This window comes from Podarcis cretensis (genome assembly GCF_951804945.1).
Source record: "Podarcis cretensis genome assembly, chromosome: 1".
NCBI classification, from domain to species: Eukaryota; Metazoa; Chordata; class Lepidosauria; order Squamata; family Lacertidae; genus Podarcis; species Podarcis cretensis.
The window spans coordinates 85,418,771-85,446,538 of record NC_137170.1 but is presented as its reverse complement, the minus strand read 5'-3'; the positions used below and the strand labels follow the sequence as shown (position 1 = coordinate 85,446,538).

Here is a 27,768-nt window from a genome sequence, read left to right as displayed (position 1 = left end):
ACCATCCCCTGTCACCTATTTTGAGGCCTAGTAGCACTTTGTTCCATAACACAGGTAAAAAATATACTGTACTTCATCTAATCCTAATAGATGGTATAAGACTGAAGAAACTCACCAATCTGAATACAAGCCAATTTCCTGACTCGTTCCTCATGCAGCTCCTGTTTCTCTCATTTAAAGTAACTCCTTTCCCATTTGTCAATTGCATTTTTAAAATGAGCACTGAAACAAAATGGAGACTAGCTTGAATGCATGAAGAGATGGATGCTACCATCTCCTAGTATCTTACCTCCAGCTAGAAGAACGCAGCTCTCCAGTTGTGGGAGACCACACTTTGAAACTATGCTATTAATATAAGCACTGGTTCACCACTTGGGAACATATTCCCGAGATAATACAGAGTATGCAAAACTTAGATAGAATAATTCCGCTCTGGAGTTAGATGGTAAAGGCTTTGGTCAATAAAGCTGAGTATTGATATAAATGTTTTGAACTTTTTTCTTATTTAAAATTATGTTTATTCCCCAAGTTTATGACATTTTAAAATGAAAGAAATTCTAAAATATAGTGTGTCATGTTATTTAGACTGAAATAGTGTGTCTTTTTATAGATCCTAAATAATAATACGTTTTGCTTTCTCACCTAAGTTGTAGAAAGATAAATTGTCTTTCTTTTCAATTGCCCATGGGGTTAAAAACTAGGGCTGTGCACAGTACTCATAATCTGGCCATGGCCAAATTTGGCAATCCTGATTTTTTAAACCATTGTTTTAGAAACTGCTTTGAGGTTTGTTTTTGTTTTTTTACTATGAAACATTAGATACATTTTGTGAAATAAATAATTTCAAGATTCATGATTAGGCTTCAATCTGGCTGAGACTGATCTGAACCTAAGGCAACCTGGACCCTAAATTTCATCAGGAGTTTTATAAAGGCCATAATTAAAAAGATAACGGTTTAAGCTCTAATTGAACATGTGGTCAGTGTGTCTTCCCGCCCCACCCGAGAAGGTGTAATCAGGGTTATACAACTCAGTGTGGTTGGTGACCTTGTCTCATTTCCCCCTCCTAGCCCAGGTTCAACCAGGATATTAAGCCCTAATGAAACATGTGGTTGGCAATAAGTAGTGGGGGAAGAGGGAGACAATATATAGATAATTAATCTATATATGTTGTATTTCATGTACCATATTTTTCACTCCATAAGACACACTTTTTCCCTACTAAAAAGTAAGGGGAAACGTGTGTGCATCTTATGGAGCGAGTGCAGGTTTATGACCTTTTTAAAAGAAAATTATGCAAAAATATAGTGTGTCGTGTTATCAAGACTAAAATGGTGTGTCTTTTTATAGATCCTAAACAGTGATAATTTTTGCTTTCTCACCTCTGTTATAGACAGATAAATTGCCTTTCTTTTCAATTACAAAAGGTAAAGGGACCCCTGACCATTAGGTCCAGTCGTGGCCGACTCTGGGGTTGCGGCGCTCATCTTGCTTTTTTTTATTACTGGCCGAGGGAGCCGGGGTACAGCTTCTGGGTCATGTGGCGAACATGACTAAGCCGCTTCGGGAGAACCACAGCAGCACACGGGGCTTAAAAATTAGCACTATGCACAGTACCCAATTTGACAATCCTGATTTTTAAACCATTGTTTTAGAAACTGCTTTGAGGGTTTGTTTTTGTTTTTTACTATGAAATGATAATAATAATAATAATAATAATAATAATAATAATAATAATAATAAACTTTTATTTATATCCCGCCCTCCCCGGCCATGACTGTGCTCAGGGCAGCTAACATCAAATATATAACACTGATATAAAATCAAACAGTAATTAAATTACCTCCTAAAAACAAGTCAGGTTCAAATTAAAATCTAATTAGATGGCTTTCCGCAGGATTAGGGTTGGGAGCCGTAAATGTTCATTAGATGCATTTTGTGAAATAAATTCAAGAATCATGATTAGGTTTCAATCTGGCTGAGATTGATCTGAACCCAAGCCAACCTTGGCCCTAAATTTAATCAGGAGTTCTATAAAGGCCGTAATTAAAAAGATAACAGTTTAAGCTCTAATTGAACATGAGGTCAGTGTGTCTTCCCGCCCCACTAGAGAAGGTGTAATCAGGGTTATACAACTCAGTGTGGTTGGTGACCTTTTCTCATTTCCCTCTCCTAGCCCAGGTTCAACCAGGATAATAAGCCCTAATGAAACATGTGGTTGGCAATAAGTAGTGGGGGAAGAGGGAGACAATGCAGGTGGGATTGTCTGACTACATCATCTCCTTCCACTCTCCTCATCACCTGACTGCCTCTCCATTTTGACAAACACTGGATTGCTCCAGGTGGGACCGACCTAAGAGAATCATGGGCTGCCTTGACTCACTCAGCCAGAATCAGTTTGGGATCAAGGATTTGCTCTGAGCAGATGCACAGGCCGAATAAAAGCCACAATCATCTCGTGTATTTCCAAGCTTCATGGAGTGAGTGCTGTTGAAGCAAAGGAGCACCTGTACACTTCAGATTCCTGTTTATTTATTTAATTTTATTAATTTTACAAATATTTTCATACATGACATTGCTGTTTGCAAAATAAAACATTTGGCTCCCTGAGGCTGTGACTTCTCTCCTCCCTGAATGATGGTTTTCAAACCTAATCTCTGTACATTGGATTTTCCTGTATTTCTTATTTCTGATAAATCATAACCTTATATACAGTAATACTTACTTAACTACAACACATAATAAGTGATTAAAATTAACCTTACAAAACTTTCAATAAACCTGTTAGCGTTGTTTAATTGTTTACAGTTGTCTTTCAAATATAACATAAATTTATTCCATTTTTTCAGAAAAACATGATCCTGCTGGTTCCGGATTTTTCCCATCAGTTTCGCCAGTTCGGCATAGTCCAGTAATTTCATCTGCCACTCTTCTTTTGTTGATAGATCCCCCTGCTCCCATCTTTGGGCTAATAACATTCTTGCTGCAGTTGTTGCATAAAAGCAATGTTTTGTCCTGCTTGTGTATTTCTCTACCTAGTAAAGGTAAAGGTACCCCTGCCCGTACGGGCCAGTCTTGACAGACTCTGGGGTTGTGCGCCCATCTCACTTAAGAGGCCAGGGGCCAGCGCTGTCCGGAGACACTTCCGGGTCACGTGGCCAGCGTGACATCGCTGCTCTGGCGAGCCAGAGCCGCACACGGAAACGCCGTTTACCTTCCCGCTGGTAAGCGGTCCCTATTTATCTACTTGCACCCGGAGGTGCTTTCGAACTGCTAGGTTGGCAGGCGCTGGGACTGAGCAGCGGGAGCGCACCCCGCCGCAGGGATTCGAACCGCCGACCTTTCGATCGGCAAGTCCTAGGCGCTGAGGCTTTAACCCACAGCGCCACCTGCGTCCCTTGCATTTCTCTACCTACAATACCTAATAAGAAATCTTCTGGGGTTTTTTATTTTTATAAACGTATATTTCAACATTTTTTTAAAGTTCATCATTTATCATTTCCCAGAAAGCTTTCACCTCTTTACAAACCCACCACATATAGCAAAAGGTACCCTCTTATTCTTTACATTTCCAGCATAAATTATTTTTTCTATACATTTTTGCTAATTTCACTGGTGTTAGGTACCATCTGTACATCATTCTCATTCCATTTTCTTTAAGCAAGCTGCAAGCAGTAAAATTTATTCCATTTTCCCACAATCTTTTAACTGTATATTATGACCAATATTTTTGCCCAATGTATCATTACTGATTTTACTTCTTCATCTTTCGTATGCCATTCCAAAAGTAACATACATTTTTGACAATATTTTTACTTTATTACTTAATAAATCCATTTCAAACCTAGATCTTGTAAATTCATATCAGTTTTTCTTTTTATCTTCTTTAAAGACTTCATTTATTTGCCAATAATGCAACCGATCATTTACCAAATTTTTTATCTCCATCTCTATCACCAAATCTCCACAGGTGACCCACTTTTCTTCCATGTTTGACTTTTTCACAGTTGTTGCCTTTAGCAGTAACAGCCACCAAGGTGCTTTCCGTTCTAATAAACTCTTATATCTATTCCACACCTCATAGATTGATTTTCAAATTATGTGGTTCAGAAAACCTTTATGAACTTTTACCATCTCATACCATAAATATGTGTGCCATCCAAATCTATTATAAAATCCTTCCAATCTAGTAGATATGTATTTTTTAACAATATGCAGTACCTTAACCAACATAGGCAAGAAGCTTCATAATACAATTTTAAATCTGGTAGGGAAAAGCCTCCTCTCTCTTTAACATCTGTAAGTAATTTTAATTTCAATTTAGGTTTTTCCCCCCGGCCCAATAAATTTCATTATTGCTTTTTGCTGCTCTTTAAAGTTACAAACACCTTTTATAATTGGGATTTACTGAAATAAAAATAACATTTTGGGTAGCGCATTCATTTTAATTGCTGATATTCTACCCCATAGAGATAATTACATCCTTCCCCACACTTCTAAGTCTCTTTTAATACCATTCCATACGGGTGTGTAGTTACAGTATCTTTAAATAAACACTTTAGATTCCTCTTTAACTCATCTTCCCAGTTTTGTGGTCAGGCCATGAAACTTTGGGGTTTCACTGAGTCTGCTAATACCGAACGTTTGAATGTAGAAATGAAAAGCCTCTCTAAATAGAGTACAAGGAGGGTTCTAACATGTATAGTGAAAAATGGGTTGAGTAAGTATGTCCAAGGACTGGCTGGATGAACGATTGTAAGAGACTAGGGTGGGAGAAGGTAGATGGGTAAAGGATGAATGGTTAAGGTCTTAGGTTTCCCCTTCCCTACCCGAGAAGGAGAGCTCTAAAGGCTTCTTGCACCCTACCTGGACAGCTTCAAAGGATGATCCAACAAATTCATGGAGAAGAAGGCTATGTGTGGCTACTAGTCTTGACGGCTATGCTCTGCCTCCATAGTTGCAATCATACTGACTGATTGTCATGGACCCTATTGTGCCAACTGGGACATGGTGGGTCAGTCACAGGAGCAGAAAGAGCATTCAGAAGTTGGGATTTGGGACAGATGAAGAACAGACTTGGGAGAGGGCTCCATCCCTTTTCTTCCAGATATCACAGAAAGGGAAGGGATCCTCCTGAGTCAGTCTGAGAATGAAGTTCCCATGGGAGCCAAGGTCATGGCAGGCCAGTCAGTTCTACCTGATGAGAGTTCTAGTCCACCAAATATCTGAAGGGCAAGACATTGACTTTTCCTGATCTAACAGATATCAACACTTAGAGTACAAATTACTACATATAGATGTTTTGAGTAAATATTTATTCAGGTACAAATACTGAAACAGAGGACTGGCAAACTGTATTAGGGAACGGTATGTTGTTATTTAAAATTAAGGCCAAACTACCCGTAATATTCAATGTGCGGATTGACATTCCTTATATTTTTGAAAACTGAAAATGGCAATCATTGGTGGACATGAACAGGATTGGAACCAGAGAGTATGGGAGAAATGGGGTACCCTTATCTCCTACACCATGGTCCCCAAGCCAAAAACGTATCAAAGTTTATTTCTCATGTCAAATAACAGCCACAGCTTAAACAACTGCATTCTCAATCAGGACTTGCATATGTTTGCATTGGCAAAAAGGTCAAAATATCTTCTCTTCACAGTTTCTGAGAACGGAATGAGTGCACAACTAACTTCTTTATGGCTATTCTAACCTCCCTGTTTCTTAAGGTATAAATCACAGGGTTCAGTAGAGGGGTTAGAAAGACATAAGTCACTGAGATCAATGTATCCTGATCTAGCGATGAGGAAGACTTGGGTCTCAAATACACAAAGGATGCACACCCAAAGTGTGTTATCACCACTGTGAGGTGGGAGGCACATGTGGAGAAGGCTTTCTGCCTTCCTAAGCTGGAATGGATCCTTAGGATGGCAGAAATGATGTAAAGGTATGAGACAAACATAACCATGGCTGTGCCCAGCAAAACAATGGCACACAAAATAATGATTGCAATGTTAGTCAGGTGCAAGACTGATTCATCAATGCAAGCCAGCCTCAGCACAGGTAGGAGATCACAAAAGAAATGCCTGATTCCATTTGGCCCACAGAAGGGCAACCTGAAAATGAGAGTATTAATACTCAGTGCTATGATACATCCAGTTACACATGAAGCAGCTACCATTTGGGTACGAACCCTTTTGTTCATCAGTATATGGTACTGAAGTGGGCAGCATATTGCCACATACCGATCGTAAGCCATAGAAACAAGCAGGAAACAGTTGCTTGCAGAGAAGCCAAAGAAACAAAATTGTTGCATGGCACACCTAAGAAAGGAAATGGATTGACTGCCTGTCACCAGGGTCACCAGCAACTTGGGGATGGTGGCAAATGTGCTGCAGGTTTCTGATGCGGAGAATGCAAAGAGTAGAAAGTACATGGGGCTGTGTAAAGTCCGGTCGAACAGGATGACAGACATGATGGTGAGGTTGAAGACCAGGATTGTGCCATATATAAGAGAGAAACCTAGGAAAAGTAGAGTTGGTTTCTTTCCAAAGACAGAAAACCCCAGCAAGAGAAATTCAGTCACTGAGCTGTCATTTCCCTTATTCATGTTACCAATAATGTTATCTGACCTGTAAGGAAAAAGGAAGTGAAGTCTTAATAGTTTTAAAAAATCTTTCTGATCTAGCCCTTGGCATTAACCCTGTCTCGAGGTTTTGAAATACATTGGAATTACTGCATGTGTACAGCAGGAGAAATCTATCTATTTCAATTTCTCATTTTTTGAATCTTCACCCAAGCAACTGTTTTTTTTAAAGTCATTTGTAAATTTATAAGCAGTTTAGTATTCATTTTTTCACAATATGCACAAACCCGTAAGCAAAGTTGCCAAATATAATTAGCCATAGAAGTTTTGAAATACATTGGTATTACTGAAAATGTATGGCTGGACAAATTTTTCAAAACTTTACCATGCCATAATTCCTTGCCAGTTCAAGTATTTTTTTTTAAAGACCTTTTGTAAATTTATAAGCAGTTAATATTCATTTTTCCTAATATTCACATATTTGTAAGCAACTTTGCTTAATATAATTAATCTATATATGTTGTATTTCATGTACCATATTTTTCACTCCATAAGACACACTTTTTCCCTACTAAAAAGTAAGGGGAAACGTGTGTGCATCTTATGGAGCGAGTGCAGGCTTCACAGCTATCGTTGAAGCCAGAACAGCAAGATGGATACAAGAGGGAATAGTTTCAGGGATAGCTGCGAGAAGCCTCTTCAACATTTGATTCAGAATATCTTTTTTCTTTTTTTCCTCCTCTAAAAACTAGGTGCGTCTTATGGTTGGGTGCATCTTATAGAGCGAAAGATACGGTATATGTGGATATTTATGAGCACCTTCCCTCAATATGCAGCTTTTGCATGGGAAAGTTCAAAGAAGTGGAAATTTTGAAGGACAGGCATGTTTTAGCCTGTGCATTGCTTTAACGATAGCAAACTATGTAGTTTCACATTCAAGTGTGAAGAACACCAAATTTCTCCCTCGTCTCCTGCAGTGAATCATACCATGTCACCTTTTCTGAAGCTGAGTAGCACTTTGAAAAAAAAGAGATCTCTGTCTTTTTAGGCTTTGTTACATAACACAGGTAAAGAAGATGCTTCATCTAATCCCAATAGATGGCATAGGATTGAAGAAAGGCTCCAATTTGAATACAAACAAATTTTCTGATTCGTTCCTCATGCAGCTTCTGTTATTCTCTCAGGCTTTAAGAACAACTCCTTTCCTGTTTGTCAATTGCATTTTTAAAAACAAAATGGAGACTAGCTTGAATGCATGAAGAGGTGGATGCTACCATCTCCTAGTATCTTACCTCCAGGTAGAATAACGCAGTTCTGCGGTTGTGGGAGACCACACTTTGGTACTATGTTATTAATACAAGCACTGGTTCACCACTTGGGAACATATTCCCCAGATAATATAGAGTATGCAAAACTTAGATAGAATAATTCCGCTCTGGAGTTAGATGGTAAAGGAAATGGGTTTGGTCAATAAAGCTGAGTATTGATATAAATTCCTTGAATTTATTTTTTATTTAAAATTATGTTTATTCCCCAAGTTTATGACATCTTAAAAAGAAAAATATGCAAAAATATAGTGTGTCATGTTATTAAGACTAAAATGGTGGGTCTTTTTAAATAAATCCTAAACAGTGATAATTTCTGTTTTCTCACCTCAGTTGTAGAAAGATAAATTTTCTTTCTTTTCAGTTGCCCATGGGGTTAAAAACTAGTGCTGTGCACAGTACTCATAATTTGGCCCAGGCCCAATTTGACAATCCTGATTTTTTAAACCATTGTTTTAGAAACCGCTTTGAGGGCTTACAATACATTGTTTTTATTTTTTACTATGATACATTAATAAATAATAACTGGGCTCAGGGCAGCTAACATCAAATATATAACATTGGTATAAAATCAAACAATAAATATATTACCTCCAAAAACAAGTCTGGATCAAATTAAAATCTAATCAGATGGCTTTTCGCAGGATTAGGGTTGGGAGCCGTAAATGTTCATTAGATGCATTTTGTGAAATAAATTCAAGATTCATGATTAGGCTTCAATCTGGCTCAGATAGATCTGAACCCAAGCCATTGTTGATTTTGCAGAGTCCCGTGCACAGCAGAATGATGAGGAGTACGTGCCACATACTCTATTTTACTTTATTTACACTTCAAAGCTGGTAGATTACAGAAAAACATCTTGCCTCTGCCGGAGCAGAGAAAGCATCCTCTCTCCTCTAAAGCACGGAGAGAACACTGTGAGAACAGTGAAAAACAGGAAACCAGTGTACGTCACATCCAGTCTCCTTTCCCGTGGGAAAACCCAACAGCACAGACTGTGGAATGTAAACACCTGTCTCGTGACAAGTACTTCGCTGCACAGTGAAGAGAGCGGAAACCAACACCCTGGCCCTAAATTTAATCAGGAGTTTTATAAAGGCCATAATTAAAAAGATAACAGTTTAAGCTCTAATTGATCCAGTGTCCAGTGTGTCTTCCTGCCCCACCGGAGAAGGTGTAATCAGGGTTATACAACTCAATGTGGTTGGTGACCTTGTCTCACTCCCCCCTCCTAGCTCAGTTTCAACCAGGATATTAAGCCCTAATGAAACATGTGGTTGGCAATAAGTAGTGGGGAAAGAGGGAGACAATGCAGGTGGGATTGTCTGACTATATCATCAACTTCCCACTCTCCTCACCACCTGACTTCCTCTCCATTTTGACAAACACTGGATTGCTCCAGGTGGGACCGACCTTTGAATGTTAAAATGAAAAGCCACTCCATATAGAGTACAAGGAGGGTTCTGACATGTACAGTGAAAAATGGGTTGAGTAAGTATGTCCAAGGACTGTGGTTGGATGAATGATTGTAAGAGACTAGGGTGGGAGAAGGTGGATGGGTAAAGGATGAATGGTTAAAATCTTAGGTTTCCCCCTCCTACCAGAGAAGGAGAGCTCTAAAGGCTTCTTGCACCCTACCTGGACAGTTTCAAAGGCTATGTGTGGCTATGCTTGATGGCTAATGCTTGATGGCTATGCTCTGCCTCCATAGCTGCAATCATACTGACTGATCGTTATGGACCCCATGGTTCCAAGTGGGACATGGTGGGTCTGTCACAGGAGGAGACAGAGCATTCAGAAGTTGGGATTTGGGACAGATGAAGAAGTGACAAGGGAGAGGGTTCTACCCCTTTGCTCCCAGATATCACAGAAAGGGAGGGGATCCTCCTGAGTCAGTCTCTTCCCCACTTTCTGAGAATGAAGTTCCCACAACAGCCAAGGAAATGGCTGGCCAGTCAGTTCACCCGGATGAGAGTTCTAGTCCACCAAATATCTGAAGGGAAGACATTGACTCTCTCTGATCTAACAGATACCAACCCTTTGATTACAAATCACTGCCTACAGATTTTTTGAGTACTTAAATATTTATTCAGGTACAAATACTGAAACAGTGGACTGGCAAACTGTATTAGAGAATGGTATTTTGTTAATTAAAACTAAAACCAAACTACCCATAATGTTCGAAGTTTGGATTGACATTCCTTGTATTTTGAAGACTGAAAATGACCGTCATTGGTGGACATGATCAGGATTGGAACCAGAGAGTATGGGAGAAGTGGGGTACCCATATCTTCTATACCATGGTCCCAACCCTAAATCATATTCAAGTTTATTTCTCATGTCAAATAGCTGTCACAGCTTAAACAACTATATTCTCAATCAGGACTTGCTTGCTACCGTAATTGACAAAAATGTCAAAGTGCCTTCTCTTCACAGTTTCTGAGAACAGAATGAGTGCACAACTAACTTCTTTATGGCTATTTTAACTTCCCTGTTTCTTAAGGTATAAATCACAGGGTTCAGTAGAGGGGTTAAAAAGACATAAGTCACTGAGATCAATGTGTCCTGATCTAGCGATGAGGAAGACTTGGGTCTCAAATACACAAAGGATGCACACCCAAAGTGTGTTATCACCACTGTGAGGTGGGAGGCACATGTGGAGAAGGCTTTCTGCCTTCCTAAGCTGGAAGGGATCCTTAGGATGGCAGAAATGATGTACAGGTATGAAACAAACATCACTATGACTGTGCCCAGCAAAACAATGGCACACAAAATAATGATTGCAATATTAGTCAGGTGCAAGACTGATTCATCAATGCAAGCCAGCCTCAGCACAGGTAGGAAATCACAAAAGAAATGCCTGATTCCATTTGGCCCACAGAAGGGCAACCTGAAAATGAGAGTATTAATACTCAGTGATATGATACATCCAGTTACACATGAAGCAGCTACCATTTGGGTACAAATTCTTTTGTTCATCAGCACCTGGTACTGAAGTGGGCAGCATATTGCCACATACCGATCATAAGCCATAGCAGCAAGCAGGAAACAGTTGTTCGCTCCAAATACAGAAATGAAAAACATCTGCACGGCACACTCGTCAAAGGAAATGGATTGACTGCCTATCACCAGGGTCACCAACAACTTAGGGATGGTGATAAATGTAGTGCAGGTTTCTGATGTGGAGAATGCAAAGAGTAGAAAGTACATGGGGCTGTGTAAAGTCCGGTCAAACAGGATGACAGACATGATGGTGAGGTTGAAGACCAGGATTGTGCCATATATAAGAGAGAAACCTAGGAAAAGTAGAGTTGGTTTCCTTCCAAAGACAGAAAAGCCCAGCAAGAGGAATTCAGTCACTGAGCTGTCATTTCCCTTATTCATGTTACCAATAATGTTATCTGACCTGAAAGGAAAAAGGAAGTAAAGTCTTATTAGTTTTAAAAAATATTTCTCATCTAGCTCTTGGCATTAACCCTGTCTTGAGGTTTTGAAATACATTGGAATGATTGCAAATGTATTGCTGGAGAAATTTATCCATTTAATTTCTCTAAGGTTCGCACTTTCCCTTCCTGCAATATTCCATATTGCCATGTCAGTTCAAATATTTTAAAAAAGCCCTTTTGGAAATTTATCTGCAGATTCGTGGGCATTTTCTCCTAACATGCATATTTTGGCAAACAATGTTGCTTAATATAATTAATCTATGTATATTTCTCTCTCTCTCTCTCTCTCTCTCTCTCTCTCTCTCTCTCTCTCTGCATGGTTATGAACATTTCCCCTTAATATGCACATATGAAGAACTGCATTGCAAAATACAAAGAAGTGCAAATTTTGAAGGACAGATGAGTCTTGGTCTGCGCATTGTTTTAGGAACAGCAAACTAGGTCATTTCACATTAAAACAAGAACAGAACCAAAAATCCCCCCCTCCCTACTGCGATGAACCACCCCCTTCCACGTATTTTTAGGCAGAGTAGCACTTTGAAAACAAATGATCTCTGCCTTTGTTACATAACACAGGTGAGCAAGATCCTTCATCTAACCCTAATAGATGGTGTAGGGCTGAATACAGTTTACTGAATCATTCTTTATACAGCTTCTGTTTCTCTCTCAGGCTTTAAAGGCAACTTCTGTTCAGTTTGTCAATAACATTTTTAAAATGAGCACTGAAACGAAGATGGAGACTAGAAGGGATGGATGCATACATGTAAGAATGAATGAATGAAGCTATGCTACTATCTTCAAGTATCTTACCTCTGGCTAGAAGCAATCAGCACTGCAGTTGTGAGTTACCCCAATTTGATTTTATCTTATTAATTCAAGGACTGGTTCATCACTTGGGAACATATTCCCCTGATAATGTTGGCCATGCAAAACATAAATAAAACAATTAATCTTTGGAGGTAGATGGTAGAGGTGAAGGGTTTTGCCAATAAAGCTGAGTATTAATTTGAATTGTTTGAATTTATTAGCTATTCAAAATTATGCTTGTTCCATAGTATTTTGACATTTTAAAAGAAAAAGGGGGGAACTATAGTATGTTCATGTGATTCATGTTAAAGTTTTCATAGTTCCTGAATAGTAATTATTCTTTTCTTACCTAAGATCTATATATCTAACCCGTCTCTCTTCCTTGAATGAAACTTTCCAAGGATAAGAGCTAGGGCTCTGACATTTCTGTTTCTGTTCAGGGCAGGATTAGGATGTATGCCACCTTGGGCTCATTAGAGGAAAGGTGGGATATAAATGTAATAAAATAAATACATAAATAAAAATATTTTATACAGTGCTGTCTCATGTTTGGGTAATACAACTTCCTGATACTGTATTTATCTGAAAACATCTGAAACAATGTTAATATTTTTTGTTAGTAAGTCTAGCCAAGATTTCAAGCTCCAATGAGACTATTATTTTTTTCTGTTATTTCTGCTAGATTAGTGATACATGTTTCATCTGTTTATTTGCTTAAATTGTGCATTTTAGTTCCAACTACTAGCTTATTTAGGGACGCGGGTGGTGCTGTGGTCTAAACCACAGAACCTAGGGCTTGCCGATCAGAAGGTCGGCGGTTCAAATCCCCGCGATGGGGTGAGCTCCCGTTGCTCGGTCCCTGCTCCTGCCAACCTAGCAGTTCGAAAGCACGTCAAAGTGCAAGTAGATAAATAGGTATCGCTCCGATGGGAAGGTAAACAGCATTTCTGTACACTGCTCTGGTTCATCAGAAGTGGCTTAGTCATGCTGGCCACATGACCCCGAAGCTGTACGTCGGCTCCCTTGGCCAGTAAAGTGAGATGAGTGCCGCAACCCCAGAGTCGTTCGTGACTGGACCTAACGGTCAGGGGTCCCTTTACCTTTACTTTACTTGCTTATTTATTCTTTCTGTATGTTTCTTTTATTTATTGCCAATAGTTCCAAACCTGTTGGCTCTCATTAACAGGTGCATCACCAGAGTGGTTGTCCACTCAGGAGACTTGTCTATCCATGAAGCTAATTTTTACTAGTTACCCCTTCCCCTTCCCCTGGCAGTTCCTGGCAGTACTCCCTGAAAATCTGCTCCAGTGGGTTTGAGTACTATATGGGCCAGTTTGGAAGGTGGTGCCCTGGCCTCCAAAGGGGAAGGTGGAATTGGCAAAGGTTTTCACCTCTCCATTCCACCAATGAGTGAAATGGCTGGAAGGAGCCCCTCCATTTGCTGAGTGGATCCAATCTAATATAAATAACAATGTCAGTCAAGGCCAGCCCAGATAAACAGCCAGATTTAGAAACGTGTCTAAAGTGCAAAGTTGATTATGCAGAACCGTTATCTACATTTAAAAAATGTGTCTGAAGTTAACATTTTCCATGTTAGCTCATATAAGAATGGCCAATCGACATAATCAAATGCTTTTTTAACATTGACAGACATCAATTACAATAATAACCCGAATGATTTATCTGAAATAATACTGCAAGAAAATATACTTGTGCATGTCACAATAGAGTATTTTTTTCAGCTGTTTCTGAGATGACTGAAATATTTTGGAATTCTTTTCTGTCCAGATGTTAGCAGAATGTCTAAAGTACTGGTTCCTCTTGATTACAGAATGTGACGTAGAAGCCAGGATGTTTCCAGGGGTCCTTTTCATGTTCCTTTAGCATCCTGGGAACATCAGGAATTTTAGACCTCATGAAATGAATCCATAGTACATTTCCTTAGAATGCCTACTTTGTCCTTGATTATGGGTGGGGAAGAGTGCTGCAGGGAGAAGCAATACCATAGGGTTGTCTCATATGACCCAGATCTGCTGACAATACTTTTGCAATGCAGGAGAGGGCTGTACTGTCATGCCAAGAAAGTACAATGAGACAGAGCTCCCAGTGGCCCTGTAGATTTGTGTCCTAAATAAATGACTGCAGACAATCCAAACTGACAATTCTCAGCTTGATAGTCAATCCTAAGGGTTTTTTCTTTTCTCTTTTCTTTTCTTTTCTTTTCTTTTCTTTTCTTTTCTTTTCTTTTCTTTTCAAGTTTAGGAAAAAAACAACACAGAAATTATGGCAAGCTCCAGAAGTTATAAAAGCTTCATTGTACCTTTCTTATTTTATGATATACTTGCATGTAAGCCAATTGATACAATGGAGACGCAATATGTTGAATCTTTGCCATGCTTTTGCTGAATCTCTGCACAGCCTGCATGTATTTTGACCCAGAGAACACAAACAACATTTCAATGAGTCCACCAGGAGTTTGTCTGCACTAGTTCAATTCCCAGTGGAAGCACTGAACTATTAAATTGGTCTGGGATACCATATATAATACCTTTTATTTTCAGATATCTGGAATGAGAGCTTTTCTTCCTCATCGGTAAGTTATTCAGTCTAGCTCCATCACAGCTGGAAACAATATTCGGTCTAAGATTCGATGGCTGGGAATCTGTTAAGGGAATCTCCAGCCTTTGTACTAACAAGATTTTTTTTTTTTTAGGATAATGAATGCTTAATTCTTTCTTATAGAATCTGATTTCAGTTGCTTCCTTGATTTATAGTTTATTTTAAATTTATACTCTGCATTTTTACACACAGCAGGGGAAGCCAACATGGTGCCCTCTAGATGTTGCTAGACTACAATGCCTATCACCCCTGACATTTTGACTATGCTGGCAAAGACTGGTGGGAGTTGTAGCCCACAACATCTGGAGGGCACCATGTAAGCAATTCTGACTTGTAGTTCTCCAAAGTAGGGGCTAAAACGCATGAGCATATAGATGCCTTACATTGAGTGTGACCATTGATTCACCTAGTTTAGCTGTCCAGGATCTTGGAGGGAGGTGAATGAGTATTTTGACCTGAGATACCAGGGCTTGAATATGGGAACATTTGCTTTTAAAGCATGTTCTTTAGCACTGAGTATGACTCCTCCCCAAAGTCATAGACCTTCTAGTTTTCTCTTGCTGTATGGTAAGAATCTGCAATCTTCTGGCCTAACTTTATTTTTTTATTGTCTATCTAAAAGTGGTGATAAATGTTTTATTAGAAATTTTATTTTGATGAAATGATACATTTTGTGTAAGTGTGGCAATAACAATAATAATAATAAAAGTGTATTATTTTGCTCTATCCCCATTCTGAATTGACTGGGCTTCACATTATCTGGCATCATTGTCATAAACCAATTCTTTGAGACATTCAGATATGTTTTTCCTGAGTATATTCAGTCCCATGTAATCACTGCTAGCAGAGTGCATACATGTTCTTCCTGGCATTTGCTTCATCTAAGGTATGGATGGGGAACCTATGGCCCTCCAGGCGCCAGGCAGGATGTCATTTGACAAGATCCTAGAATGGGGAAGCTATGGCTCTCCATACAACTTCCATCAACCCTGACCGTTGGTCATGTTGGCTACAGCTTATGTGAGATGGAATCCAACAGCATTCCAGAGAGCTGCATCACTGATTTAAGATACTATGGTCTGATCAATTAGAGGAGAACCTTGTCTCAATAGAAAGTGCTAGATGCTCATTTAAGGTTTACTAACCACTTTTTACCTTGAACTTCCACTTACTATTCAGCAGAACTCCAGAACTGTTGTATGTTGAACCTACCCAATGTGTATAAGTAAACAGGTAATGATGTAACACAGTTGTCAGAGAGGGGCAAAGAAGATGCAGATTTAGCATTGTGTAGGATGTTAAACTATTCGTATTTTTCTTTTTTAAAATGTATAATCTAATATTTGTATATTGTATATGATGATGATGATGATGTATATCTGCTTGTGGATGAGAGTTACTCAGCTGTCGCGTCTCAGTTGGCCATTCTACCTGCTGCAGATTTAAATGTAGCTTGTGTTTGTTCTGTCCGCAGGAAGGCAATTGCTACCGAGCAGGGGGAGGCTATTATTTCTAAAGCACCCCAGTCGGTGGCACAGAGTGCAGAAGGTGTCACTCTTCTCTCTCTCTCTCTTGGAGAAGAAAGAGGAGGATGCCTTTGTCCTGTATATATTGCTTAATAAATACTTAGAAAGCACACACCAAGCTCCATTTCGTTTCTGCTCTGTTCTGCTGAGTTGAGTGATTGAGTGTGCACATAGACTTCTGTTATGTGTCGCTGGGAGCATGTCAGGACTGGAGATTTATGGACGTCCCGAGCTGCGCTTCATCAGGAAGATGCCGGAGAGGTTTGTCTCACATTACAGGGTTATACATCTCATAAGGCTTCCACACAATTGCAAGGTATATGTGAGGCTGAAGGATGGAACACTATTGTCAACCAACACTATACCTGAAAGTTTATTTTACAGAAAGTTGACATGACACCATTTTTTTGCTGATAGATACTCTGAAATATGTATTTACCAATGCCACTACCGAACTGACCCTCAGGAGGGGGAGGGGTTGCGGGCTCACGTCCCCACCCACACTCCCGCGGGGCTGACGCCAGCCTCGCGGGAAACAGGGAATTCCCTTAATTAGCATTCTCCGCAGCATCAGCCAATCGGCTGGCGTTGGGGGCGGGCCGATCTAAGGCCACTTAAGGTCGGGGCGACCCTGGCTCGCCCCTTTTCTCCGCTTCAGCAGCTGCAGTTTGGTGAGGAAACTCCTTGGGGAGCGCCCAGGGATATGCATCTCGGGTGGCTCCCCCTGTTGGTGCTTAACCCTTCCCGGTTAGACCGGATAGTCTCTTAGGGGCCAATGCCTAAAGCCAATACCCCTCTTACCTGTAATCAATAAAGTTGTGGCCATTTTCGCCCATTAACCTGAATTCTTGTGTCCGGAGTCTTTATTTATTCAACCTGTGGGGGGGGGGGGCGGGAATAGCCACGCAATGCCACTACCGAACTGACCCTCAGGAGGGGGAGGGGTTGCGGGCTCACGTCCCCACCCACACTCCCGCGGGGCTGACGCCAGCCTCGCGGGAAACAGGGAATTCCCTTAATTAGCATTCTCCGCAGCATCAGCCAATCGGCTGGCGTTGGGGGCGGGCCGATCTAAGGCCACTTAAGGTCGGGGCGACCCTGGCTCGCCCCTTTTCTCCGCTTCAGCAGCTGCAGTTTCCCACCCACCCGCCCTTTAGGTTGCCCTTGACTTTGCTATGGGCTTCGGCTGGTCGCCGCAAGGGGCCTGGTAGGAGTTTTTCCATTTGGCTAATTGGCTGAAATTTTAAGCCACTTGGTTTTTTCGCCTACCTCGTAGCAAAACGTCACAACTCCTTGGTTTTGGCGGTTAGGCATTGGCAGGGGTATTGTCATGCAAATGAGGTTGGGGGGGAGGATTGCCATCACCTCCCCCAAGGCTTGAAGGGTAGTTCGTTAAAGGACTCCGAGGGGCGTCGCCTCGTCCGAAACCTACGGAGGCTAGGGCCTAAAGCGCGCCCCCGAGCGGTAACCCCTTGGGGAGCGCCCAGGGATATGCATCTCGGGTGGCTCCCCCTGTTGGTGCTTAACCCTTCCCGGTTAGACCGGATAGTCTCTTAGGGGCCAATGCCTAAAGCCAATACCCCTCTTACCTGTAATCAATAAAGTTGTGGCCATTTTCGCCCATTAACCTGAATTCTTGTGTCCGGAGTCTTTATTTATTCAACCTGTGGGGGGGGGGGCGGGAATAGCCACGCAATGATCTTAGCAAGTAATAAGCTCAGAATGAATCAATGAATGAATGACGTGGTCTTCCCTTGCCCTGAACGGATTTTTTCCTCAACAGGTATTGCTGCTGAAATAAATACAGTGGTACTTCGGGTTACAGATGCTTCAGGTTACAGACTCCACTAACCCAGAAATTGTACCTCGGGTTAAGAACTTTGCTTCAGGATAAGAACAGAAATCGCGTGGCAGCGGTGCAGCAGCGGCAGCGGCAGCGGCAGCAGCAGCGGCAGCAGCAGCGGCAGCGGGAGGCCCCATTACCTAAAGTGGTGCTTCAGGTTAAAAACAGTTTCAGGTTAAGAAAGGACCTCCAGAACGAATTAAGTTCTTAACCCGAGGTACCACTGTAATGAAATATAATCACACTTTAGTGACAGAATTCTTCCTTGTGGGATTCATGGACCACCCAGAGCTCCAAGTCGCTCTTTTCACCATGTTTTTAATATTCTATATTATCACATTGGTGGAAAATATTGGAATGATTGTTTTAGTCAAGATTGATGCACAACTCCACACAGCCATGTATTTTTTCCTGAGCAACCTGTCACTTGTAGATGTTGGATATTCTACTGCCATTGCTCCCAGGATGATGATGACCTTTATATCACAGAACAAAATGATTTCCTTCGCAGAATGCGCAACACAATTTTTTGTGTTTTGTATGTTTGTAACTGCTGAAGGTAGCCTTCTGGCTGTGATGGCGTACGATCGTTTCACAGCCATCTGCAACCCATTGTTCTATCTATCAGTGATGTCCTCAAAACTTTGTGCAGTGTTATTGGCATGTGCTTATATATGTGGCATTGTAAATTCAACTGTTCATACTGTTTTTATTTTTAGTCTGTCCTTCTGTAATTCAAATGTCATCAATCACTTTTTCTGTGACACCCCTCCCATTCTGAAATTGTCCTGTTCAGACACTTGTACAATTGACATTCTGCACTTCATCCTGTCCACTATAATTGCCTTGACTACATTTGTGATTATCTTAGTGTCCTATATGTACATTCTCTTAGCCATCTTGAAGATCCGCTCTCCCCAGGGTCAGCAGAAAGCTTTCTCCACCTGTGCTTCACACCTGACAACTGTCGCCATCTTTTATGGAACCATTATCTTCATGTATTTAAGGCCAAGCTCCAGTTTCTTAATGGACCAAGACAAAATTGTCTCTGTGTTTTACACTCTTGTGATCCCTATGCTTAACCCATTGATCTACAGCCTGAGGAACAAGGATGTGAAAGATGCCTTTGCAAGGGTGACAAACAAAATGGCACGATCCCATTCTACATGATTTTTTTTAAGTAACTGTGTTGACTGGAAATAAATTAGCAGCAGGCATCTGACTTGCACTATTATTCTGTGTGCACAGCATGTGAAATATCTAATGTCTAGAACTTGCTTATGTATGCATTTATCATGTTATACCTAAATGGAGAATTAAATGTGTATTTCTGCAATGCCTTACATTGGCAGAGAGAAAAAAGTACCCTGATTCTATACAGACCGCCTATATCCAAACAAAACAATCTGTGATGCTAACTTAATCCTACATGTAATGGTAGTAAGGGGTTACTTGTGCGTAAGCTGCCTTCAATTTGAGTTAGATTGTTTGGTTCACCATCCCTTGGCTGACAGCCCACACTCCGTGGCCGGTCAGTCGCTTGCAGAATCCGTCAGTGGGCGTTTCTTGAACCTTTAACAGCATAAGAGCTGTTTGACGCCAAGTCTCCTCCTACTTTCCCTGCGTGGAACTCGTCTGCGCAAGTAAGGGGAAGGCAGAGGCGTGTCAGCGTTCTTCCCACTAGTCTCTGGTGAAGGGTCTTGGAGCCCTGTCTCCAAATCCTCCATCTCATTCTCTTCTCTACTGGTGTTACGCTGAATTCGTTCCCCCCTGCTGATCCCCTCTCCTGCATCCCTTTGGAGCCCTGCCTCCACCTCTAGCTCTGATGTCAGTTCCTTGACATCCACCTCCCTCCCAGGACCCCCTCCACTCCCGGCCCGACCCGGTGACGTAACCTTGTCTCCCTCTTCAGCTGACGATGCAGGAAACCCCCGGAAGGAGCTGCTGTCGTCCTCCGAGGACTCAAACCCTGCTTCCCACCCGCTCCGATTTCTCTGCGTGGGACGGGCTTCCCAGTCCCCTGACGCTTCTCCTCCTTCCTCTTCGGAAGCAGGAAAACCCCCGAAATCCTCCTCCTCCTCATCGGTGGTTCCAAATTGCTCCTCCCAGAATCTCTCTATTGGTTTGGGCTTCCTCGGATACCTGTTGTGGAACTCTTATAGTTTATTTTAAATTTATACTCTGCATTTTTACACACAGCAGGGGAAGCCAACATGGTGCCCTCTAGATGTTGCTAGACTACAATGCCTATCACCCCTGACATTTTGACTATGCTGGCAAAGACTGGTGGGAGTTGTAGCCCACAACATCTGGAGGGCACCATGTAAGCAATTCTGACTTGTAGTTCTTGTAGATCGGCTTCTGCACATCCACGTGCAAGAGCTGTTCCTCCGACGTGAACACATTCTTTAGCCTTTTGAAAGATCGTTGGGCACTTTCAGTCCAGACGAATTTTTTTTTGCTACTGAGACAATCCGTGATGGGTGCGGTCAAGTGGGCGAAGTTCTTGATCATCTTCCGGTAGAAGTTGCTGAACCCAAGGAACCTCTGCACATCCTTTTGTGTTTTGGGGGTCTTCCAGTCCAGCACCACCTGCACCTTGCTGGGGTCCATAGCTAGGCCCCTGTCCGACAACTTGTACCCCAGAAATTCCACTTCCCTGGCGTGAAATTGGCACTTCTCCAGCTTGACCCACAACTGGTGCTTCTGCAGTCTCTTTAGCACTTCCCTGACGTCCTCGACATGCTGTTTCTCATTGTCCGAATAGATTAGGACGTCGTCCAGAAATGCTACGCAGTTCTTGTACAGCAGGGAACCCAACACATGGTGCATGAAGGCTTGAAAACAGGCGGAGCCCGACTGTAATCCAAATTGCATGACTAAGTACTCAAAGGCCCCTAGGGGGGTGAACATGGTGGTTTTCCATTCATCCCCCTCCCTCATCCTAATCAAATTGTACGCTCCCCGGAGGTCCAGCTTGGTGAAGATCTTTCCCTTCCTCACCCGTGTTAAAATGTCATCAATTCTGGGCATTGGGAAGGTCACGGGTTCTGATACAAGGTTTAACGCCCTATAGTCTATAATCAACCTGGGCTCATTCGTGTTCTTTTTGTCCACAAAGAACACCGGACTGCCCCCCACTGCCTTAGATTCTCTTATGAAACCTGTAAGTCAGCGTACTGTGGCGGCACCTCTCCTCTCGGCTTCAGTGTTGTTCCTGCCACTCTTGCCAACCTCAACCTGGGCTTCCCCCCCCTAGACAGTGTTCCAAACAGTGAGCTGACCCAAAGGTGACTGTCCGTTGATGCCAAGCCACCACTGGATCATGTAGCACTAGCCAGCTCATGCCTAATATTATCGGGGGTCCCGCCAGTGTGGCCACATGAAAGGCAATGGTTTCTGTGTGTCTGGAAACCCTCATTCTCATTGGTGGGGTTTGATGTGTCACCTCCCCTCCCAGCAGCTCCCTGCCATCTATCGTGGTGACCTGGAGGGGAAAATCAAGTGGCAGCAGGTGGAGTTGGTGCTCTAGTGCGAACTCCTTGCTAAAAAAATTACAGGAGCTGCCTGAATCCAGCATTGCCTTCACCTTGACCGGGTGCTCATTTGGGAGTTCTAGCACCACCTCTATCGCTATTGACGCCTTGGGTGGGTCTGGTGGGGGCACTTCCATTAGTTGCTCGCCTGGCTGCTGTGCCCCCCCGTGGGCAGCCAAGCGTTGGCGTTTCCCTGCACCTTGTCCTCCGCCTCCTCCTCCTCGCTACCAGCGGCTCCCACCATCCCTTGCCAAGCCTTTCTTTGTGGACAGGCCCTGGCAAAGTGTCCTGGCCGTTGGCAGAGGAAACACTTCTTGGTGCTTTTGCCAGCCTTTCCCTCCCTTTTGCATCCTTGGCTGGCGCTTGAAACCTCGTGCGCGCTCCATCAATTTCCATTGGCTCAACAGACCCGGAAGGCTGCTTTGGCATCTCAGGAATGCGGTAGTCAAGGCAACGCTCTCCTCTCCCTTCCCGCCTTTCCAAAGCACGTGCTTCCTGCCGAGCTCCTATCGCAAGTGCGGCTTTGGTCAATTCATTTATAGACTGCGGGCGGGGCGCGCGGGAGAGCTCGTCCTTCACGGCTGGGGATAACCCCTCCTCAAACAACATCCGTATAGGCGGGTCATCCAGGTCCCATTCGAGCCGGTGTATTAGCATCACAAAACGGGACCAATAGTCTCTAACGGATAGGTCCCCCTGCTTACACCTCATCAGCTCCCGCTGGGTCACACTCTGCCCAATTTGGCTTGAATACATCGCATCCATTGCCTGGAGGAACTTCCGTACGTCCCTCATGGCAGCATTCTGCGTGGCCATTAGGGGCCTGACCCATTCGCGCGCCCCATCCTGAAGGTGCCCCACGATATATGCCACCCTCTCTGCATTGTCAGCAAAGTCATCATGCTGCAGTTCCAAAGTGTACTCTATTTCCGTTCGGAACGCGTTATAGTCCTGGGGCTTCCCCCCAAACTTGTGTACCAGTCCCGGCACTTTCTTTGCCACTGGGGTGGGTCTAACCTGCGCATCCTGAGTTTGCCTTTCATCCAGCTGCGCCGTTAGCAGAGCTACATGCTGCTCCAGGTCCCGGTTCCTCTTCACCAAGTCCTGCACACTCGCAGCTTGCTCCGCTGCACCGGCACCTCCAGTCTGGCTCATGGTCCCCTGCCTGTGCACAAGTAACTTCAGAGACTGACGGATTGCTGTAATGGTAGTAAGGGGTTACTTGTGCGTAAGCTGCCTTCAATTTGAGTTAGATTGTTTGGTTCACCATCCCTTGGCTGACAGCCCACACTCCGTGGCCGGTCAGTCGCTTGCAGAATCCGTCAGTGGGCGTTTCTTGAACCTTTTCCAGCATAAGAGCTGTTTGACGCCAAGTCTCCTCCTACTTTCCCTGCGCGGAACTCGTCTGCGCAAGTAAGGGGAAGGCAGAGGCGTGTCAGCGCTCTCCCCACTAGTCTCTGGTGAAGGGTCTTGGAGCCCTGTCTCCAAATCCTCCATCTCATTCTCTTCTCTACTGGTGTTACGCTGAATTCCTTCCCCCCTGCTGGTCCCCTCTCCTGCATCCCTTTGGAGCCCTGCCTCCACCTCTAGCTCTGATGTCAGTTCCCTGACACTACAGGATCCTTTACAAAAGAGAGCCTTCTTTCACAAGATGGAAACCATACAAATCCTAGGTAAAGGTTGTGCCAATGAATCCTACTTCTCCAGAATGAGAGGCTACTCTCTTTCTCTGGAATCAACCTGGTAGCAGCAGCTTGTCTCTCTAGAGACCAAAATATATTTATGGCAATCCTCCATTCAGAAGGAATATACTGGAACTCCTGGATATTTCCCCCCTGCTGTAAGTGCTATAATGGAATTCACATTACAGTCAGTGGGGAACCTAATATGCTATGTGCTCTCTGTGATTCTGCACAAATGCAGGCTGTAGGATGCTGCCTTATATGGTATAAGGTGAGTCAGTTTCTTTCATCCATTTTTATTATTTGTTTATTTATTTATTAAATTTCTATACTGCCCTTCATGTGAGATTCACAGGGCAGTTTATAATACACAAATGCAAAAATGCATAATTTAATAACAAACCAAAACAATGACACCCCCACAGCATTGCTTACAGTATTCCACTGTGCCAGGCACATGGCTGCCACATCAGCTGCAAACACATCCTTCTAAATGAAGATGCCAAAGATTGAGCCTGGGACTTTCTACGTCTCAGGGGTATTATTCAGAAGAAATGTTCTGAACCGTTTCCATATTTTGCATGGGGGTGTGGCATGGAGAGTTGGTGTCTCTGTGTGTGTCCACCCCCCCCCCCCGCACATCACTCTGAGCTCCCTCAGCACTACTCAGTATGCCATTCATACTGTTGTCCTCTGGTGCTTCTTAATGACTGCCATCTTTATTTTAATGGCTTGTTCTATGGAAGATATCGTTGTGATCTAGCAGAAAGGTATGTTAGCTAAATTTGTTAGTCCAATTTTCCACTGTTAGTACGTTAGTCCAATTTTCCACTGTTCATATTTCAGGGATTCTATCCATAATAAGGAAAATACAAAGGTTTCATTTGACACCCATTTCCCTTAGTGATGTGGTGATGGAGGCATGGCCAGCAGCTGTGGTCCTACTCTCCTGTTCCATGTGATCACAATCCTATGGAACAATGTTCTTCAACTTTGGCTCTCCAGAATTTGCACTCCCATTGTTCTCAGCCAGTTTAGACAATGGTCAGGGATGATGAGACCTGCAGTACAACAACATTTGGGGACCCAGGGTTGAAGAGCACTGGTGTGGAGGAGAGCACTTGAAAAGGACTTAATCTGAGATTCTGATAGAGGCATGTCCAACTTCAGATAGGTTGTGATCAAAACTCAGTATCAAAAAATGGCAGTGATCTACCCATTTTCATTCTTCAACTTAAACATACTCTCCCCGCCCCCTCCCTTAACGTGTGTTTTAAGCTGTGTTTCTTTTAGACCCCCTCAGGGCCAAACTGGTCTGTCTGATGGTCTCTCCCGCCCGCCCCACCCCAGAAGATCACTGGCCGGGTTAGTGGAGTGCGCTGCGGAGCTCTCACCGGGCGCTGCTTCTCCTCCCGGTATTAGCTGGGCTAGAGGAAGAAGCTCTGAAGTAGGCCAGTGACATCTGTGTTGCCTGCTCAGGGCAGCACCAGCACCATCCAAACCAGCCAAATACAGGGCCAACTAACACTCGAATTGGAGGGACGAGGAGAGCATGCGCAGGGGGGTGCTTGTGTGGAAGGAAGTGGCTAACTGGACGCGGGAGGGGGGAGTTTAAAGCAGCACTCTCTCCCCCCTCAAGCCCCCACCACAGCAGCAACACACACAACATGCCAGCAAGGATGGTTGCTTGATCCCACCCCGCTGCCGCCGCCACCATCACTTTTCCTGGCCAATAGTGACAAGAGGCAGTGGAGGCACATTGCTGCCAAGCAGCCTGGACCCTGCTGGTGCTGAGGCTCCCCACAGCTCTGGGACCAAGCGCAGGGGACTGGCTCTGGGGAGGTCCTCTAACAGCACCTTCCAGCAGCATCAGGGTTTCCCAGACCCGGAGAAAGGAGCTTCTGATGACAAAAGTGCAGAATGAGTGTGCACAGCTGTCTCCTGGGGGCAGTAGGATCTGAACCAAAGAGAAGTGGCCATGCCAATGTCCTACTAGCAAACCCTCCGCTGCTTAGGAAGACATGTTTGCCTCCTGTGGTGTTACTTTGGAGTCCTTTCCATCTCACTAATTCGTCGCTTGCTTTTAATGCACCCTGATCTGTTGCCCGCTTTGCAACTCGCTGGCAGGAGACGGAAAACCTCCAACATTAAACTGTTTTGCTCCATCAATTGTCTCTTTTGGGGGACGGGGCTGGGGGTGCTGAACCCTCCAGTCTCTCCCTCAGTGAGGAGACCCTCCAAAATCAGCAAGCCTCCAAAGGGAAAACTGACATTGGGCAACATTTTGACGTTGCTCCACCGTCCACTGCTGCCGCCTGCCCATTGCCAGCCCTCAATTTGTCCTTGCTCAGGAAGAGCCTCTTTTGCAAAGCTCTGTGTATCCACCCGGGGTTTTCAGGTGGGGGTGGGGCTTCACTGCTTCTCTCTCTCTCTCTCTCTCTCTCTCTCTCTCTCTCTCTCCCCCCCCCCAGAGCACAGGATCGACTGGGGGCTCAGGATCGACACGTTGTACACCCATGTGATAGAAGAGAGATATTCATCTCTCCCATAAATGTGCCAAGTATTTCGATCACTTACGTGTTAAAAAGTAAACTCTGTGTTGCACATTAATGTAGTGTCTCATTCCCTCTTTGACAGAAGACAGATATCTGAATCCTCTGTGTTTCAGTAAATTTAATAACCACTGGTCAGTAAAACTTACATCTTATTTGCATATAGTGAAAGGTAACTCACATCTTACACTTCTTTTACTTATGCAAGGAGAGCAGAGGAAATCCACTCTACATTTATTTATTCACCATCACCACCTGAGCATACTATGATCACAGGTTTACCTGGCCTTGGAAAGATGATGCAAGGGCTATGGTGGAGTTGTAGAGCCCTCCCACTTCCTTCACAAAGCTGAGCAATCACTTACTGGGTTTTGGGAAGGAGATGTGTGGACTCTAGGACCTGGCCAGAGCCCCCCCTCTTCCCAATGCTGGGCAAGCAGCCCTCCAACTTGCAGAGGTCAATGCAAATATTTGTAAACTATGTATAGGATAACAGCATTACCTGGATGTAGCACAAAGTAAAGGCCAAAATTCATAATTTAGACATTGCAATAAAGGTAGCAGGAAGGAACAGGATCAGACATAGGACAATGATAGTTACTGTCTCTGAGAAACAACCTTTCCTCCAACCAACCTTTTGAAAGCTTCTTTTACCTCCTTATTTCTCAGACTGTAGATGAGTGGATTTAACATAGGTATCGCAAGGGTATAAAAGACAGAGATGATTTTGTCTTGCTCCACTGAATATTTTGAACTGGGCCTTAAGTACATGAAAATGGCTGTCCCATAGAATACAGTGACAGCCGTAAGGTGGGAGGCACAGGTGGAGAAGGCTTTTCGTCTGCCCTCGGCTGAGTTGATCCGAAGGATGGCAACAAGAATGTATGTGTAAGAGACAAGAATGGTCAGGAGAGTTACTGATACAATTGCTGTCGAGAAGGTGAAATGAATTATATCAGTGACGCCTGTATCTGAGCAGGAGAGCTTTAGGATAGGGGGCACATCACAGAAGAAATGGTTGATGATGTTGGATCTGCAGAAGGACAGATTAAATATGAATGATGTCTGGACAATTGCATTCACACAGCCTGTTAGATAGGAGCCAGCCACAAGCAAATAACAGAGCTTTTTGGACATGAGAGCAGTATACAGCAGTGGGTTGCAGATTGCAATGAAGCGGTCATATGCCATCACACCCAGCAGGCAGCACTCACAGGATACAGCAATGCAGAAGAAGAAAAACTGCAGGGCACAGCCAGTGAAAGAAATAGTTTTGCTTTCTGCCACAAAGGTTATTAGTGTCCTGGGAGCAATTACAGTGGAATAACCAATATCCAAAAGTGACAGGCTACTGAGGAAAAAATACATGGGAGTGTGGAGCCTGGAGTCAACCCTGATTAATGTTACCATGCCAATGTTCCCCACCAGGATCAACAAGTAAATCAGTAAGAACACAGTGAAGAGAACAAACATCGTATTCTGGTTATCTGTGAATCCCAGCAATACAAATTCAGTAATTGTGGTGAAGTTTCCCTCTGCCATTTATGTAAGGTGTGCTCTCACCTGTAAACAAAATATGAGAACAATGATTATTTCCATTTTTGACATGACACAGAATAGCATATCATCATTCACATTTTTTTCAAACTGCAGTAGTTTCATGAGGCCACATGCCTAGGGTGACATAGTGCTGCTTAACCTTTTCTCTAGGTGTTACACATGTAACGTGATATTCTCTCCCCCCTCCATCTCTCATTTAATCAAAGGCTGTTTTTGGAGGCCACACATTTAAGTGGAGGAATAACAAGGAACACAGAATAGCATATAGCCCTTCACATTTTT

The 27,768-nt window shown here is 43.3% G+C and overlaps 4 protein-coding genes across 4 annotated transcripts; 1 reads left to right on the top strand and 3 right to left on the bottom strand.

The window, feature by feature from the left end:
- Positions 1-5,660: 5,660 nt before the first annotated feature.
- LOC307214745 (olfactory receptor 10T2-like) lies at positions 5,661-6,614 on the bottom strand (the record flags this gene model as incomplete). Its single annotated transcript, XM_079973712.1, has 1 exon — positions 5,661-6,614. The coding sequence occupies one exon, from the start codon at positions 6,612-6,614 to the stop codon at positions 5,661-5,663; it is 954 nt and encodes a 317-aa protein (XP_079829838.1).
- A 3,731-nt stretch (positions 6,615-10,345) lies between these two features.
- On the bottom strand, positions 10,346-11,299 carry LOC307214733 (olfactory receptor 10T2-like; the record flags this gene model as incomplete). Its single annotated transcript, XM_079973685.1, has 1 exon — positions 10,346-11,299. The coding sequence occupies one exon, from the start codon at positions 11,297-11,299 to the stop codon at positions 10,346-10,348; it is 954 nt and encodes a 317-aa protein (XP_079829811.1).
- Positions 11,300-18,384: 7,085 nt separating this feature from the next.
- On the top strand, positions 18,385-19,326 carry LOC307201205 (olfactory receptor 5AR1-like; the record flags this gene model as incomplete). Its single annotated transcript, XM_079950219.1, has 1 exon — positions 18,385-19,326. The coding sequence occupies one exon, from the start codon at positions 18,385-18,387 to the stop codon at positions 19,324-19,326; it is 942 nt and encodes a 313-aa protein (XP_079806345.1).
- A 7,197-nt stretch (positions 19,327-26,523) lies between these two features.
- Positions 26,524-27,468, bottom strand: LOC307214794 (olfactory receptor 5AR1-like; the record flags this gene model as incomplete). The annotated part of the gene is made up of 1 exon (XM_079973804.1): positions 26,524-27,468. One exon carries the CDS (start codon positions 27,466-27,468, stop codon positions 26,524-26,526), a length of 945 nt encoding a protein of 314 aa, XP_079829930.1.
- Between the last annotated feature and the right edge of the window lie 300 nt (positions 27,469-27,768).